This window comes from Pezoporus occidentalis, unplaced genomic scaffold (genome assembly GCF_034315485.1).
Source record: "Pezoporus occidentalis ecotype Australia unplaced genomic scaffold, CSIRO_AGI_Poc_V1 ctg183, whole genome shotgun sequence".
NCBI lineage: Eukaryota > Metazoa > Chordata > Aves > Psittaciformes > Psittacidae > Pezoporus > Pezoporus occidentalis.
The window spans coordinates 911,477-929,846 of record NW_026913673.1 but is presented as its reverse complement, the minus strand read 5'-3'; the positions used below and the strand labels follow the sequence as shown (position 1 = coordinate 929,846).

Here is an 18,370-nt window from a genome sequence, read left to right as displayed (position 1 = left end):
ATGTTGTAGCTTTCAATTAAAGGTATTTTGATCATTTGCTTTCATTTGAGAAGCCCAATAAGAGTATTTTCATTTGTAACATTTTAGGCCTTTCAAAACAACCAAGTTCCCTTACCACATCCAAAGTCCTCAGTGGGAACTGCTGAAGAAAGGCCATGCAGCTGCATGTGAACTTACTAAAAAATTTGGATGACCTACAAATTTGCATTTACCAAGGACTTTTTTCCAAGTCAAGCAAGAATATTGACTTTATTTCATAATGCCTGAAAAATCTTTCACTTTGATGCTGTCACCAAGACCAAACAGTCAATTTGCTCAACAGAAAGCAAGAGAAATGAAAGAGATACTCATGTCAATCGTGGGAAAAGCATTGCAGTTTTCAGACATTATCTTCACATACAGAATGCTTTTGTTGTCAGATTAAACAAGAATGGACATATTACCTAGCTATGCACACAGCAAGAAAGCTTAAAATGAACAGTTAGCCACAGAGGACAGTTACAGAAGAAATACTTCTATGTTGCCCATTTAAAAGCAGCATGAAAACTGAGAAACATACATCACTAACCGACCAAAACCAGTTAGTCAATACACCAAGGCCTGCAGGGTTTACAGAGCATGTATGGCTCTCTGTTGCTTTTTGGATCGCAATGTTCTTCCCCCCTCTAGTTTCCAGTCTAAAGTTAATGGATAAAAAAGCTGGAATGGGATGGAGACACAGGAAAACCGAGGGGCTGTGTTTGCAGAGCTCCTCTGGAAGCCTTACCGGAGTCATGCGAATGGCCGGGTGGGCCCCGCAGCCCTGGATCGCCTTGTGAAGGGTCTCGCTGAACATGCTGCGCAGCTCCATGGAGTGGCAGTACACAGCGTCGATCCGCGGCCACCAGTCCAGCGCCGACTGCAACCACAACACAGCAGTGTTCAAACTGGCAGTGCAGGACTTGGATTATCATTCATTTCAGACCTCCAAACGTTACAAAAGCTGTGGTGTAACCAACCTTTACACATGGAGTACTTTACACTGCATCACCCACACCTTAATCCTGTATTCTCACCGTGAAACTCGTATGATTTAAAATGTTACTGATTTAAACATGTAACAGAAGCAAGACTTCCAACTCAGCTGCTCCCTGTGTTTTTCTGAGCAAGCACAAACTCTGTACCCACAAATGCAGGCAGCCGTTGGGGATTTCAGGATACTGAGTGTTCCAATGTAATACTTCAAAACAAACAATGTGCACTCAATTCACTGTGATACACTGAACAAAATGGAAAATTGGTATCTGAAGTACTTGATAATATCTGAAAAGCTGTATTGCACCACCACATCTACAGGAACATTTTCTCCCCCATTTGCTAAAGTGCCTAATACTGTTTCTTCTGAAGTATAGCTTTTTCATTATGTTGTTGGGATAAATGAAATAGAACGTGTTTTGTAAGTTAAGTTAGGCTGGCTGCTCGACACTGACTCCTTTCACACTGAACAGAATGAAAATTAAAGTGCTATTTCAGTGACTTAAAGCACAGTAACAAACTGAAGGTCAGCAAATGTACAAACTTTCAAACTACTTTTGGTATTCAGCGTTTACTACAAATTTTACACTATTTCAATTCATACTGGATCAAATCCCTGGACGAAACCATGAGGGCAGCTCTTCCCCCAGGTTCTCATGTCAATACGCTAGAAGTGGAGTAACTCTGCATATCCTGAGAGTGTTTTTCATGCATCAATAAAGCATTACCTACTATATAACCAGAAAACATAAAGATTCGTTTGTCATCCTACATCAGAGGGTATCAAAGCATATCTCTGCTGAAATGTTATACAGGAACACAAGCTCTTAAACTGGGAACCCAACTGGTGGACAGCATGAACAAAGATTTGTATGTCCTTCCTTACCAGCAACCAACTCCTGCTGCATGGATTCTGGCTACAGAATTTGGTGTACTATTCAAACTGTATTTAATAAGCAGATGCTGATGTGAAGAGAAATTACAGATTGGGCTGATGAAATACTTTCAGAACTCACATTTGTGATGATTCGGTGGAGCGAATTTACCAGCACATAATGAAATGTTGATGGGGAATTCTGTGCCAGGCAGATCTATAATAAAAACACATAAAAGCTACTTAGGAACATCTCTGTCTTTGCCATCTTTCTTATCATACTGAACAACAGAGTGGAGCCTTTTTATTAAATTGACAAATCTGTCAAATCTAAACAAGAGAAAGGAAATCAGCTAAGGATAGAGTTATAAAAACATGCAGGGATTTATTACTAAGAGATATCTATACAGTTGAACTCATTCGTGAGCTTCCAGCTGCTGTTAGTGTATCTTTCATAACTGACAGGTCATCAACAGTATGTGGAGAATGACTTACCAGTAGGCAGCATTCTCACCTTAAAGTGTTGGTTATTATGAGGGTTTATGCGGAAACAGGAAACCAAGCAGTCAATCATAAGGTCTACATCTGCATTTTGATTGCCTCTTGAAAAAGGTTTGCTTGGATTAAACAGCAAATTCTGTGTGTTCAAAAAAAACAGAAATGTATAAATCAGACACCAAGATTACCCATGTCTACTGTCAATACAACATTTTCCACTTCCACCCACTATGGTATTCAATTAAGGAGAAATGTAAAGTATTTCAGTATCTTAAAATTCAGATTTCTTCCTTGCAAATAGGAAACAGACAGTTTTACCTTCAGATCTACCACCATGGACTGCACTAGTAGAAAAATGACAGAATTATCTTCCCAGTTGATGTACGTAGAAGCTTTGCACAGTTTGACACAAGCAATAGCAGCACTTTCAGTCAGCTGTCTGCTCCCACCGTGGCCTGCAAGTGCCTTCCTGAGATTGTCCAGGAACAGTTTCTGCACAATTCAAACCAGGAATAGTTATAGCCAGAGCTCTGGTAATCTGTGGGCAGGGTTTTTAGATCCTTAAATATTAAAACCAAACAACACTTTGTTTTCTCATTGGAAATCATGGATATTGGGACTGCAAAAAACAACTTGATGCAGCATTCTGGAGAAATGTTATGATTACTAAAGTTCATTATGATCTGGGGCAATGAGAATGGTACAAAGATAGATGGCTGTTTACTCTTAACCATCGGGTTTGCAGCCTCATCTAATTCAACATCTGCCACAGGTGCTGCTATTAGGGAGCACCCAGTACACACACTGCAGACATCCAGGGCAGCACCACACTGGCCAGCTAGAAGTAATGCTACCAGGGGAAAAATCACATCACTGGGATTTAAATCTCCAAGGAGATGTAAAAGTTCTGATGTAACACTGTTTGGGACACACTATCTGTATGAAGTATTGACAGTGACAGAACATATGTTAGGTGAGAACTTAAAAAGGGTGCATGAATATACATATGGAATTGTAATGTGCTTTTTAAGCAGTAAAGACAAAATACACCTGAAACACCGAACAAGCAAAACCAAGCATCCTCTAGAAATCAGAACCCAAATTCAGATACTTTTCTTCTCTTACCTTGTTCATTTTAGTTTCTTCCACCACATCCTTTGCTATATCTTGGATTATCTCTGGACACAGGACGAGGAGTATGATTTGCAGTGGCCAAACTGCTGCTTTACGTTTTGTGCTTTCAGCAAAGCCATCCACTAAGTCAAACAACTTCTCTGCACAATCTGTAGAAAATATAAGCCCAAGAATAGGTACAAAAGGTATAAAAGGTATAAAGAGGGATAGCTCCAGCTACACAGAAGAAAAGTTCTGGTTTGCACATTACTGGCACGCTACTGGGGGCAAAATGGTCTCAACCCAGTTAAAGACATGGTTTCCCTGAAAACGTTAAGTTTTCCTCTCTTTTTGCCTAGAGACAAATGCAGGTGACGGTCTCTAAGGTTTTTCATGTATCAAGATGAAAAAATACATTTCAAGAGTTTCCACATTCTAGGTTTTATTTCTTTGTGCTGTGAACCACAAAATGAATCACTTTTTAATTAAAACATGAGTCAGGAGAGACAAGAGATAATGATAAACCCCTGCCTGCCCTCGGAAGGGTTGAAACAAATTTGGGGTTATTCTTATTTGTAGGCTGCACAAGAAGCAGAGAGGGCCAAAAATGCAAGGGAATGTGTCTTTGGAACAGTGTATCATTGGTTATGCCTTACCAGCCATATCAGTCTGAGGTGTTTGATACAGCTTTGTGAATTCATCAGGATAGTTTTCCACCCAGTTCCAAAATGCCTGCAGATAATGAAAAACATCTTTACATTCCAGAGCTTACAAATATTTTCTCTGAATTATGTATTCAAACAAAGCGAGATTTTCTTCTTCTAATCACTCAACATCTCTTGCAGAACATATATGCATCGAAGGGATGCACCGACTTACACTTCATCGTAAATCACCGAATCGCAACTACTCCTTAATTAGAGCAAGTCCGCAAATAAGCAATGAAACAGAAGACAACATTAAAATACTCACCTTTTCAAGACTGTTGATAACAGCCAATTGAGCTACTTTCTTAAGGGCTTTAAACTTGAATACCGTCTCTGTAAAGGTAAAACATTTCTGCATTTAGGAAAGATACTTGGTTCTAAAAAGCAACACAGATTATAAAAGACATCTGAAGTGGAAAGCAGTTTTTAAACCAATGTGTTTCTGTTACTTAAATATTCTAAAATACATTGGTAAATATGTGACTATTTGGAGTAAACCACGGCAATAAAAAGATACACAGATCAACAGCATTGTGTCAGCTCTAACTAGCCATATTCAAGTTAACAGTATTTCAAAACACAGGCTCAAATCATACCTTGCAAGAGTCGCTTTAGTTTGGAACAATCCACACTGATGTACTGTAAAAGTTCAATATCATGAACATCAGCATTATCTTCTGAACAAACAGTCAGTTCCTGTAATCTAAAAATATGCAAAGTAAACTAACTTCTCAATGGGATTATGTCAGAGAGGTATGAACACATGCCTATGGTTGTACACATTGGAACAGCAGGGGAGGATTATCTGATCTCCTCAGATAAACTTCTCCAGGTTTAGAAATGGAAGATGGAGCTTGAATGATTAAGTGTTAACATCTTATCTTGCTCCATCCTCATACTGAAAAATGGATCTAGAAATACCAGCGATGAGTCTTACAGGATACCAACACCATCTGGTGACAGTCTGTTTATGCCCAAGAGTTGCCTAAATCCTTCTGTTATCTACCATACTGTAGCAGTAATCTTGTCATCTTTCCAACTAAATATTAAATTTGTGGAATCGTGACACCTTCAGACTACTGCTCCTTAACAGCAAGTCCTGCCCCAGGTCATTTCTCAAGACTAAAGCAGTGACTGATGGTACTTAACATCACTGAGCTACAACCACCCCTTGTAAGCTAAAGGAGGGCCACATTTTTTCTGGTCTGATCAAAGTTTAATCACACCAGTTTAAACAGAACAGCATCTTTTTACACTTTTGCATCTGATGATTTACTAAACATCTCATCAGATACTAAGCCACTAATAACTAAATCGTATGTTCTCACAAACTAAAGATTGCCATGTCTTGTTCCAAAGCTACAGATGTGTTTTAGACATGGAATGTGATTTCTAGTACTACACACAAAAGCAGTTCTTCATTTCTTCAATTTAACAGCCCTCGCTGGGAATGGGAAGGTCCCCAGTGCTGTGCTTTTCATGCCAAAAATCCCCCAGCTGCTGTACAAGGCCTAGAAATATGCCTAAACAGGAAGCACAGGTCAAAAGATCAGCAATGCTAACTGTCGGCAAGCTGACCCCTGTGGAGATCAGCAACAACTGGTCAAATATTTAACTGTTCATGTACAAGCCATCTGAAGCGAAAAACAGGTTAGGGAAAAAGCACTGTGTGCCAGCTCTGAGGGATGGCAGGAAGGGATTTGGAGCTTGAGAACTAAACCATGCTAGAGACATGTGAATAAATATAGATCCATGGACCAGATTCAAAGACTGTCAAAAGACTTCAACTGAAAAATACTTCCTATAAAAGGAGCAAAAGAAATTGTTTCCATTTCCATAAGCAACAAAACATAATCAACCTATTGAGTAAAACCACATCCTCCATCCTAGCTGCCAAGTCCATGTTCTTGAAGCAGAAGTTATTATAGCTCTGCAAAAGCTTTAAAAATACTTAAAATTTAAAATTATTAAATAATTTTAGACTGATTTCTAAAATGCAAGTGTTTTCCAGCATGTGGGAAGGAACTGTTCTTCCATTAGAAAGAATATATAAATCTTTGTCTCGATTAAATTGGCACACTCATTGCTATGGGACCACAGGAGGCTGCCCAAGCTCCACTCCTAGCAAAGCAAGGGTGATGTTAGTTGTGACAACATGTGCCTGGAGCTAAGCTGCCTCAAGCATCTTTCAAAAAACATCTAAGTATTTCAGTAATAAAAAGCACAACTCCAGTGGATTGGCAAATGCTGAAACATCAGAAGGATGTGGAACAAGGCAAACAGAGCAAAGAATAGATGGAAACTTTGGGCCTGTCTCTCTTCTCACTTAGCAAAGACAGTTATTTTTACAGTCAATGTGCTGTGAAACTCAAGTCAGGCAGAAGACAAATGGGTCTTTTCCAACAACTAACAAACTGCCCAGCTGTTTTGTCCCCTTCAGGCCTAAGACAGATTTGACATAAAAGCCTTCAGGCAGGAAAAATTCAGAAGGAAAACAGCCCTGGGGCTCCAGTCGAGCTGCAGACAAGCTGAAATCATGCATTCTAAACTCACAGGCAAATGTATGCAACCCATCATCTTCAGCAGCCTTTGTTTTCCAAAACACCTTGCAAGAACTTATTCAACTGAGTTACCACTATTTTCAGTCTACAATAGCATTTGACATGTACTTATGAAAGCAAACTAAAAATGCAGTAAATGCAGCTCATAGAAACTCTGCTGGCAGTGACCTAGCATGGGTATGAAACAGGTTCATTTGGTAACCAGAAACTCAAGTGAAGTTTTGAGAGGTAGTTTCACTTAGGAACTAAGGAACCATCTTGTCAGATATCATTTAAACAGTTAACTTTTCTGAACTTAGGAAGACTACACCTCATGATGGATGTTCTACACACCACTATGTAGCAGATCTTCTAACCCACTATGTCAGGCTACTGAGAGCACCTACCTGGTGGAAATGCGGCTGAACACAGCATTGAAGTTATTGCAGCTCAGAGAAAAAAGAACCCCAGAGGCCGAATTCCGCAGCTCAGCTGCGTGCTGGTTCCCTTCACGGTAGGTGTGGATGAAGTGGCAGATTTCTGGCAGCAACTGTTTCACCAGCATAGTCTCGTCTAGTCGCATGGTATCCTTTGGTTGCTAAAAATAAACACGCAGTATTGCATGAAATTCCGGTTTGGAGGCAAAAAAACACGGAGCATCTGCCACTGGTAAGCAGGCACAGGACCTGAATCTAAACTTCTAACTGCCTGAAGGCTAGCCCTGGCCATAGTGTGAGTAGTCTGCACAGAACAGGCTTCTTTCCATTTGAACAGTAACTCATGTCATTCAAACCATCTTACATTTTCAGCTAAGTCTCCAAGATATACAGGACACTGGGTTAATCAATCAAGGACCAAGCAAAAGATCAAACTAGTTTTTGAAGCAAAGCATCTTTATCCCTGTTGATCTGTGTAAAGTATTAGCAGTAGAGCATTAACTATCTCGGTTTGGAATGGAAGCTCAAAGAGCAAAGACCCACCCTTACCTCTCTTTTGGGTAGGACTTGAACCACTGTATTTTGACAGCAAGTATTTTATATTAAAAAAGTGAGCTGAAAAAGAGGTTCTCCCTTTCTCTTGCCTGGGATTGCTCTACACGAGTCAAAAATGGCTTAACTTTCCTGCAACAGAAACATCTCATTTTTGCCAGTTTGCACAGTATGAGACATAAGGAAACTATTTACAAAAGAATTCAAAGTGAAACTTTGCTCTACTAAAAGCAAGTTTTAACAGAGGGTCAGCATTAAAGCTTTCTAAAATTCTACCAATGAATTTACCATAGGGAATTGGGAAGTTTCAGAGACTCCCACTTAGTTGACCTGAGTCCTGTTGCCATGAGAACTTGATGAAACATTGAGCAAGAACAGGGAGCAAGAAATACGGCTGAAGATAGCGCAGAACACAACGCTCTTTGTATAGAACTTTGGCTCAAGTCTTATTAAACATACACTGGCTCAACTTGCTCTCATTTAAACTGACAAAGCAAGAAGTATTCAGCGCAATTTTAGGCTGTTCAAATATCATCATCAGGAAAAACCCACTGACATTTCAAACAACATGCATGTAAGGAATAGTTTAAAAGAATTAACTTCTGAGGTTAAAACAGCTTTTCCAACTCTGCACCAAAGACAAGAAACGCCAAGAAGCAGCATTTATCTCAGCTGTACAACCTGAAAATTACTCTGGAGAAGGTATTTACCTGGCTCTTCTGTGATTTTAGAAGAATCCACAACTATTCAGCCTGTTTTAGTACTGTAATGCAAGATACGCTGCTTGACAAAGCTAACCATAGTAAGGTCAATGCTTTATAAAGAAAGAACTTCAGGAACTGTTGTAGGGAAACAGCAAAGAGCTTAGCTGATTCCATGCCATTCCTCCAGGAATACAGCTTTCAAAAAGAAGTTCCTTTCTTGCTAAAGGAATAAACCACTGCAAACCTTGCTCACTCTGAAGTTTGGCTTTGCAATTACACAGCTTCACACAGTAAGTTGTAGAACCGCTTACATCCCAAAGGTAATAGAAACTGCCTTGCAGCACAGCTCTCGCTGGAAAGCTCAAGACTGGACTCCCAGTGGAAGTCTGGACATGGTGAACTAATGCAATCTAGGAAACACCTGCAAAAGTAATCTTTCGAATAGCGATAGCAAAGTCTCTACTGTATACAGCAGCTCATGACAAATTACTTCAAAAACCGAAAGTTTTAAGAAAGGTAAGGAAAAATCACCACTGTAAGCAGAAAACAGACACTTGAACTGAATTATCTGCTACTTTTAACATGATTTACTATCCCTTACTTTTTCTGTTTAAATTGTTTAGAAGTGTTTAAGACAAAAACGTGTTGATGCATCTACTTAAATAGTGAGCAGGACATGCCACAAGCATTCAAAGCTTTAAAAAACCTAGTGAAGCTTCACAGCCACATCTCATTCTTCCTTTGGGTTGTGGCTTGCCTTCCTCCAGCTCACACATGTCTCTGAGTATGGCTGTGTTCTTGTTAACAAGTTATTAAAAGAGAAACATTATTTGTAGCTCCATAAATCAGCTGAGTAGTGGGAAGGGCAAATTCAAAAGTTTATTTGAATCTTTTTAGCTGAAAAAAAAACACTGATTTTAGGCAGGAAAAAAGCACCCCATAATCCTTCATTTCTCAGTTATATCAAGTGATTGCAGTTACAGGAAGGTTTAGAATTTTCTAAATGGCATTAATCCTACTTTGCTCTAAACACATGAGTTTTAACTTTAGCACCAGAAGTAACAGATACACAAGCATTTGACTTGGGTGCTCTAACTCATTTAATTCCAGCTTAGCAGTGGCTTGTGCAAGCCTACTCACCCCTGCCAGACATTTTTCCAGTGTATCCAAGATAATCAGCTGAGATAGATACAAATTCTTTTCAGCAGTTTCTCCAAATATTCTCTAGAAGTAGAAAGGACACAGATTCATCTGAGACACAGAAATTTGACTTGTAATGCATTAATGCAGCAAAGTGACACAGAAGTTATGGCTCCTTTACAGCTCTGGGTTTGAGCTTAGAAACAAAGCCAACGAAGATCAGATTAAAATAGGAATTAAAACATTATTGCTGAAGAAATACCTTTGGCCAGTCTGCAATGCCAAGTCTAACAAGGAACAGTTACCACAAAGCACAGCTGGAGGTGCACTGCAGCCCCTTACCTCCATCAGGCCTGTAATGTACTCAGAAATGAAGGTTATACCTTTCCAGAACCTATTTTGGTATCAGTTACTGCTGACTCTTTCCCACTTACCTATTTCGTTGCCAACATCTTAATAGAATTGATGTTACAACAAATCCATACTGACAAGCTTATTAGAGTGTTGCAGAAGTTAGCACAGACCACAGGACCAAACACAGGAGAGGCTCCAAAGAGACCCCACGCTTCAGATGCAGGAGGAAGGCAGAGTGCCATTGGGTGTTGAAGCCAGCACCCACTTTTACTTCCAACAGTAGCAACTAGTTCCAGCAATAGTAAGACAGCAAAATAAAGCAGAAAAGATTTCACCAAAAATAGGTCTACACAAGGCACACGTGTAGAAGTCACCCAAAGGAAGCTGTATTTTAAACCATTGGAGAGGTTACCTCAACTTCAGCAGAGTGCAAACCCTCTGCGTGCTAAACTAAGACCATGCTGACAGTCTGCTGGTCTCTCTGGTTTCAGCTACAGAAATCCTTCCAAAATGTTGCCAATTCATACAGTAGCTCCATCCATCAAACACAAAAAACGTTAAGTCTTACAACTCTGTGTAAAGCAAATGTTGACTTTTTTTATTGGCATTCTTAGCTAGGTCTTTCCTCTGAAAATCTATATATCACATACAGAAACTTGTTATAACTGCATAGTTCTCATTTATCAATCATCTTACACATCAACACATTCCTTCGTGCCCATGGAGTTTAACACAAATTCTCTCTCAAACTTTAAGCAGCCTAAAACCCCCATCATGAGGACAATCTATTTTCAGACCTTATCAATCTTTTGTAGTGCTTTAGCACATCTTTACACAGCTGACATCCAGAAGAGCTTGCTGCAAAGTCTCCCACTAAAGCCAAAAAACCCCAGTACTGCTAGGGTATGGCCAGTTCTGTTACCTGCTTTGGAGACCCCACATGAACCCTAACCCAACAATCCAAAATTAGAAAACTTACCATGTTATTAACATTTTTTAAGATATTGGTGAGACCACTGATGACCAGGGAAAACTTGTACTTGGAAATGTTTATGAGACATTCCTTGTTGTGCTCCGTACTGACTTTGGTGTGGGTATTTTGCTGGCCAGCCTTTATAGGAAGCTGCAAGAAGAGGAAAGTATTGTCAGCTTTTCTACATGGAAATCTGCATCTTTAAAGATAGGTTAAAGATTCTGAATCACCTGAAAAATGTTCTACAGGAGACAACTACAAACACTTTGGTTATTTCATTTTCTCTACATTCAACTTTCTTTTAGTTCTCTATAAAACAAAATACTGAAGTTCACCTATTCCTTTATCTGAATGGAAACTAAACCTCTATTTTGTGATAAATTCTCCACAAACCAAATGTCAGAACCATCAAAAGGAGCAGAAAAACCTAAGGTAGGATTCTGAGAAGAAAAGTCTCTTTATTTCAATACCTGGCTGTTAAATACCAAAAACCTTCACAAGGCCGAGAGTTGCAAGGAAAAAATCTCCCTCTTGAAACGTAACAGGAGGCAAAGCCACAGCAGCTCACCCAGCAGGCGAGCTGGAAGGTGGGAACAGTGGCTCCATGCGTGTCCTCCTCTCTCTCACAGGACAGAACCAACCAAGAGGCACAACTGAGTCCCCGGAGGAGCCACCACCAACAGCCTCTGCAGGACATGGGTTACTGGGAGGTCCCACAAACACCCCCACCACCAGCCAGGCAACAAGGTGTCAGCCTCAAACATGCTTCGAGCACCCAGGAGCCAACCACAGCTTGTGAGCCCCACGCTGATGCATCTGCTCCCATTCAGATAAGGTTCAGAGTGACTGCACAAACCCAAGATGCTTCTCCTGCTGTGTGAACGAACACTGGGCGCTTTGTTTCATGCCATACCCAGACTCTACAAGGGTCACAAGCAAGTCACCTCCCAGGCTCACACTTACCTGCCCTGTGTGCTCCCCACCAGCACCAGCCCCTCATGAACATGAAAATGTGAGGAATGGAGCTCCAGAAACTCTACTTTACTGAATTTTTAAAGCAAATGGAACTACAAAGGAATCACTACCGTCACCTCTTTTTATAATTCACATATGCCATTTGTATTTTAAAACGTGACCCAGGAATTCACTGCCTATAGAAACTTGAATTGCTACTACCTGTTTTGACCAATTTTAATTAGAATTCTTGATAAATGTGGATTCTGCAAGACACCAACAGCTCGGTGTGAGTACCACGATGTAAAATTTTTGCATTAGAAAGGGTGTCTTCAACAAAAAAGTAAATTCAGAGAGGTTAAAACAAGGGTTCCAAGGGTTCCAATCAGCTTTAGAGCTGCAAAGTGCCTAAAGATCAACCTGCCAGGCGGGGTCTCTGCAGACTTGGTGAGAGGACTCCTCATTTCCACTCACTTTCGACTCACAAAGTGGCTGTGGGATCTCTGCAGCAAGTGCAGCATCAGGGGAGCACCCCTCTGCCTGCACAGCCTCCTACAGCCACACAGTGTTCCACAGGACACCCCAGGTACCTTCCACTCCATTTAGTGATTCTCTTGCTAGTGTTCAGGCTGCAATGAATGGTTTAAACCAGGGAGATGTGTCCCAACGTGCTCACTGGAAAACTGGAAAAAGCAGAACCAACAGCAGTTGTGACTCAAGCTTTGTTTTCATCGTTGGATGTTATTTTTACAAGACATTTTCGGAAGTCATTAGTACAAGATAGATACATTTAATTAAAAGTTTCACCATTTCTAGTAATTTTATTTGAATTCTCAAGTCTCCGTGCTGACAACAGCAGAAAAGCTCAATAGCACTGAGTGATAAAACACTTCAGAAGTGCCTCTCAAAGAATCTGTGTCATAGATCTAGTCCTGCATGCTTCCATGCTATAGAAACATCGGATTGCACACTTCTGGAGCTTCCTGCCACAACAGCAAGGTCACTGAGGAGTAAAACTGCTTTTTATACTACCATTTAAAATAGGATACTATGTAAGAAGGAGATATTAGCACTGTTGGTTTAGGTTTTTTAGTTTCTCAGCTATTTTCTCTGCTCACTGGCATGCTGAAGCACTGTATGTCCTCACATGGAAGGCAGTGCCAGTATTGAGTGACCAAAATGAAACTATTTCACTTCTATACAAATATCCGTAAATTTCAACATGACCAAAAAGGGAGAAAAAGTTGAAATTTTACTTTCATTGCCTCTGATTTTATTTTAAAAAAGAGAAGGACCAATACAAATGGTTTCCTGGATAGCTTTTATTAGAATTAGAAACAGAAATTAAAGCAAGAAACTTAAATATAACTGGAGCTTCAAAGTATGAACACATGGACCATTTTCTCTCATCACTGTTCAGCAAAGGGACGGTCCAGTGCTTTAATTGAGCTCTTTTCACCCTTGAAATAGGAAGCAACAACCAACAGCCTCGTAACCACACTGATGCACACATAGCCGGCATGCTGCCATACACCTCTAATCCGCTTTGTGTTTCACTGAGGTGTCTAACAAGCTCCAGAGCACAGTGAACGGTGTTCCGGACTACCGCTTGCCTTATATAATGCAGTGGACAGAGACAAAATAGGTACATGAAATCTGGAATCTTTAGGATCAATTAAAGAACATTGCTGCAGAAGACAAGGAAAAGCCATTAAGTAGCCGAGCCTGCCAGTTGCAATAGTACAGTACAAGATGCAGTGTGTCCCGAATTCAGGACACAAGTCATCTTCTGTATCAGGCATTGCTGAAACAATTGGAAAACCAAACTTATAAGATTGCACTGAAGCATATACCAGCTTTCACCAGCCATGCAAGGTCCCTGGCTGTTAAAACACATCTGCTGACCACACAGCTTAAGTCAAACCCTGTCTCTAGAAATGCATTTGACATCCACGTACACAGCCCTATATACCTTCTATAGCTTCTCCAGATCTGCTGCTGATGCAGCACTGGAACTGGGCAAACGTACTGGTGAGAGACAAACTATACACAGCACCACTCTTTCCTCAGCATCAGGACAGATGATGATCAGATGATGATGAGAACCAGATAAAAATGTCTTTAAAAACCAAGAGGCATAGTGCTCCCAACTATAAACCTTGACCAAAGGCATTATTTAGTAAAAGAACCTCACAACTAAACCTTCAGAAGAACACAGAACTCTGAAAGTATCTCATATGGGTTGCCTAAAACCAGTATTTTCAAAAGGTTAACTAGAAGCTGGCACTGTGAACAAACGTGTATTTACTGCTAACACAAACTGCTGTGCTACACGCAGAAGGACCATCAAAGCACCTTGATGCTTGTCAGCAGCTCATTACTGGATTCAGGTAACATCTGTTGCATGTGGGCCATTCCTTTATCTATTCCGCAGGACACCATCTGTGTGCAGTACAGCACTTAGGTTTGAAATACATTACACACCCTGGTTTAGAAAAATAAGATCAAAGCTGCTCCAGGTTTATGTTAGAGACAGATGAAGTAGCACCCTGTGTGGTTAAGGGCAGTGCTATCATCTGGCTCTGTTCTTTGCTCCTGTGGAAATGTGTTTCAGGCAGAGCAGCTGTGGAAAAGAGTTCCATCTCTTGCACAGACCAGCCCTGCCTTACAGGACAAGACACTGTAACTCAGTGAAACACTTCAAATACAACTTACTACTGGTGGTTTCTTAACAAACCAAGATGCACAAGAGCAATGAAAACCCCAGAGCTGGTGCTTGCAGCCAGTGCTTTCCGAGGTCTCTATACAGATCTCAGATGCTGCAGAGAGAATCAACAGGAAGACTGAATATTTGCTTTAATTTAATGCCTTTTAATGAAAGTAAGAGTGGAACCTTCCTACTGGCTTTCAGTTTATACAAAAGCTTTCTTAACTGAAAGCAATCAGATCTCATAAACTACAAATAGGAAGCCTAAATCATAATCCACATAATAAAGGGCTTTTTTTATTTAAAACATATCATAATCACTTAAGTCACCACAAGTTTATACAGGATTAATACCTTTTATAGCATCTGACAGTTTAAAAACAGCCTAGATTTAAATGGTTTAGGCAGTAAGGCTCCTCTGACTATGCTCTGAACTACTTCACCCCTGCATCAGCCTTCCCATGATTTCAGCTTGTAACACATTTAAAAATGCTATAAAAAATACAGCACATGAAATTGTAAGTGAACATTTCCACAGGAAAAAAAAAAAGAAGAGATAATTTTCTTTTACAAAGACCTGATTGTCCCTGAAATCACAGAGAACTGCCCTTAAACACAGGCTGGCCCCTTTGTGCTACTGCAGCCTAATGCTACCCTGATCCCTGGGAAGTTTTAAATTCTAACAACTAGTACCACATAGGAAATGAGCCAAGAGATCACACAGGTGTGACACGAGGAATGAGATGTGGCCTCACATGGACCACCAACGGGCTCCTTCTGCACCAGCTGAACCCTTCCCGCAGCCTTCAAGAGTGGCTCATGGAAGAGGCCACTGCAGCACTTGTCATCTCCAACGTGGTATATCTGAGAAATCTCTCCAGGGAGCCAGCCACTGGTTAACTCATAGTGCTGCTCTTGCCAGTCATTTTGTCCTCACAAAGGCAGATTTGGGTTAAAGCAGCGTTTCTAACAATAAACAAGAGCAGACAAGAGCAGACTGGTTTGCACTGATTTTTCTTGTTTTCAATACAGATTAGCATTCTCTCAGTTTGTTGTTTCATCTGTCTTAAAATGAATTCAAGCCCTTAGCAAATGAATGAGAAGCCTGTCTACATCTATAATTTTTGGTGAAAGATGGTAACATTTCCCTCCTTTGTAGAGGAAGGAAGAAACCTTGAAAAGCTTGATCTTCTCCCAAGCAGAAAGAAAAACCCAAACAAGATAAAACTAAACAACCCACAACAAAGAGGAGCTCCCCTTCCTCATTCTAACATACCTATGATACAATTAGTAGTGGCTTCCTGAGTGCTGAATCAAGAGGTCCTGCATTTAGAAAAGCCGACATAGCATGCAGACTCAAAACTGCATCATCACCACTAAAATAATACGCATATATTCAATATATTTCATGGAATATGAACTTGATGCTCAACTGAGCAGTGTAAAACGTAGCAAGTAGAAAACTTAATGACCACACAACTACCCAGTAACGACACAGATGTAAGGAGTTACAGAGCATGTAAGTATCACCATTGGTTGGCAGCACATCCAGTAGTAGCAATGGTGTCACCGTAACCTGGCATTTGGGTATTCAGCTAAGAACAGTCACCTCTCCACCGTGACAATCACTGGCAGCCCAGGCAGGGCAGAAGAAATGATGTTATTAAAAGCAAACACATACAATTAAGGACCCTGAGTTGAAATTAATGAATGAGAGAGAAAACTCCTCACAAGGAAGTCGCGATTAGTGCCTCATCCTCAATTCACTGCTTGATAATGCAGTATTCCCTTAAAAGTGCACCGGTTCCACAAAAATATGCAATAAACTGATCAAAATTGTGTAAATAGCCCCTACAGCACCAACTGTACTATGACTACCACAGTCAACACTATTTGGTGTGTACTATCCAGTACTTCAGCATCTCAAAACTCAGCCCAGCTTTCTTCCTACCAAGAGAGGATCCCTCCCATTCACCTATCTGCAATTATCCCATAAAACATGTAGGGAAATAATTCTGTTTCAAAGCTGAAGTTCTTAACTCCTAACAGATGTTGGCAAGCCCAATTCCACCATATACATAACAAAGCAATCAACAGAGCCCTGGGCCTTTTAACACCAGTACACAAAGAAACATTTTCTTGTGTTACTGGTAGCATAATCAGTACCATGCTTTTTAGGCTTATGGAAAAATGATCTATGACTCAAGATAAGGGGGGGAATAAGTTAACTATGCAAACATGCCTAAAATATATTGGGAAAATCTGCATCATTTTAATGTCAAAAGACAAAGTTTGATGTTTTCCTTTACTAAATAAATTCCGTTTACAGCAGCTTTAATAGAAATGTAAAGAGGAAGAGCTTATTTTTATTCAACCAGGCCAGTCCTCCTGCGAGCTGTCCAGAGCCAAACATCACCGAGGGGGACACGAGGCTACGAGGCAGGTGAACAAAACTCAGCCTATAAAGCCAGCTTAATGGTTCTGACAGACGTGACACGAGCTCACAGAGCTGCGTCTTGTGTGGCACAACAGCTGTACTCACAGTGCAGCAAAAGGAGGCAACCCAGAAGCTGATCATTCAGCCCAAACCAAGCTCACAACTCATGTCAGGAGAGCATCCTGGGAGCAGAAATGCAGAGCCCAAGCACTGAGCTTAGCCTCCCTGAGGAAGTCATGCCACCTAATCCCCGTAAGCAGTTTCTGCATGTGGATCAGAGAAACACAAAGTCTAAGGCCAACAAATCCCTCATCCTTCCATTCAGAAAATCCTTCTGCCAACTACGAGCACCGGCTGTTGTAAAGAGCAGCAAATGCCTGTCACTGTAACAGCACTGGTTAGAAAACACTCTTCACCCCACACGCCTGTGCTCCCGGTGATGTGGGTGAAACAGCACACCAACATCCACGGTTACACTATAGGCAACCAGGCAGAATGGCCTGAGCAGTGCCACAGAGCCCTCCTTAAACTCGTTCTTGAGGCTTTATCGCCTTCCCAGTGAGAAAGATGGTGTAAAAGCAAGTAAGCAAATTTCCCAGGCATGTCTATGAAAAGCAAACACTTCTGGAAGCGCAGGGGAGCAGAGGCACCTCACCCCGGCACAGTCCCGCTGACACACTGCACCGCGAGCAGGCTGGCGCAGGGGAGCCGCTCGCCGCCGAAGCCAGGTCCCCTCCCGAAGGAGCGGTGAGAGCCCCGGGTGTGCTGGAAGGGATGGACCGACCGGCCCCACCCAGCCACCGGCCCCGCACAATGGGCGCAGCGGCGGGGGCGGCTCCCTCGGTCCCCCGGCTCGGCCCGGAGCCCTGCGGCGGGGGCTCGGCGGGAGGCAGCGCTCTCACCGCCGCCTGCGCCCCGGGCCCGGGGCAGCCACCCCCGCTGCTCGCCCCAGCCCCGCGCCTCCGGCCCGCAGCAGCCCCGCGCCTCCAGCGGCGGCCCTCCCGTTCTCTCTCCTCCTCACGGCCGCCCGCGCTACCTGCTCATCGAAGCGGTTCACCACGGCCTGCACCCACTCCACCGGCTTGTGGGCCGCCATGTCCCCCCGCCTGCCCGGCCAGGGAGGGGGGCGGATCCCCGCGGGGAGGGCGGCAGGAGAGGCGCCGGGCGCGGGGAGGGCGCGGGCGGGTCTCCGTTATCCCTGGCGCGCTGCGGGGCCCTCAGCTCCCCTCAGCCATCAGCGCCCGGGGCCCGCCATGACACCACACCGGAAGCGGGAGCCCAAGGCCGCCCCCGCCCGCCCGAGCAGCAGCGCCGCGGCCGCCGCGCCAGGGGGAGCGCCGAGACCCAGCCGGCGGCGGGGAACACA

General features: G+C 42.2%; 1 protein-coding gene across 6 annotated transcripts in view; it reads right to left on the bottom strand.

Annotated features, from left to right (window-relative positions):
* Positions 1-18,344, bottom strand: part of NF1 (neurofibromin 1) — a 70,259-nt gene extending 51,915 nt beyond the window's left edge. For 4 of the 6 annotated variants that reach the window (XM_062615682.1, XM_062615685.1, XM_062615683.1 and 1 more), the window contains exons 1-12: positions 18,041-18,343; positions 10,913-11,056; positions 9,580-9,663; positions 7,154-7,344; positions 4,803-4,909; positions 4,472-4,539; positions 4,156-4,231; positions 3,512-3,669; positions 2,705-2,878; positions 2,403-2,525; positions 2,031-2,105; positions 767-898 (exon numbers count right to left, since the gene is read on the bottom strand). In XM_062615682.1, coding sequence (XP_062471666.1) covers positions 767-898; positions 2,031-2,105; positions 2,403-2,525; positions 2,705-2,878; positions 3,512-3,669; positions 4,156-4,231; positions 4,472-4,539; positions 4,803-4,909; positions 7,154-7,344; positions 9,580-9,663; positions 10,913-11,056; positions 18,041-18,100 — 1,392 coding nt within the window. In that variant the 5' untranslated portion in view covers positions 18,101-18,343. Of the gene's footprint in view, positions 1-766; positions 899-2,030; positions 2,106-2,402; positions 2,526-2,704; positions 2,879-3,511; positions 3,670-4,155; positions 4,232-4,471; positions 4,540-4,802; positions 4,910-7,153; positions 7,345-9,579; positions 9,664-10,912; positions 11,057-12,450; positions 12,478-18,040 lie in introns of those variants that run through there. The other 2 variants (XM_062615687.1, XM_062615684.1) reach the window with 2 other exon arrangements.
* Between the last annotated feature and the right edge of the window lie 26 nt (positions 18,345-18,370).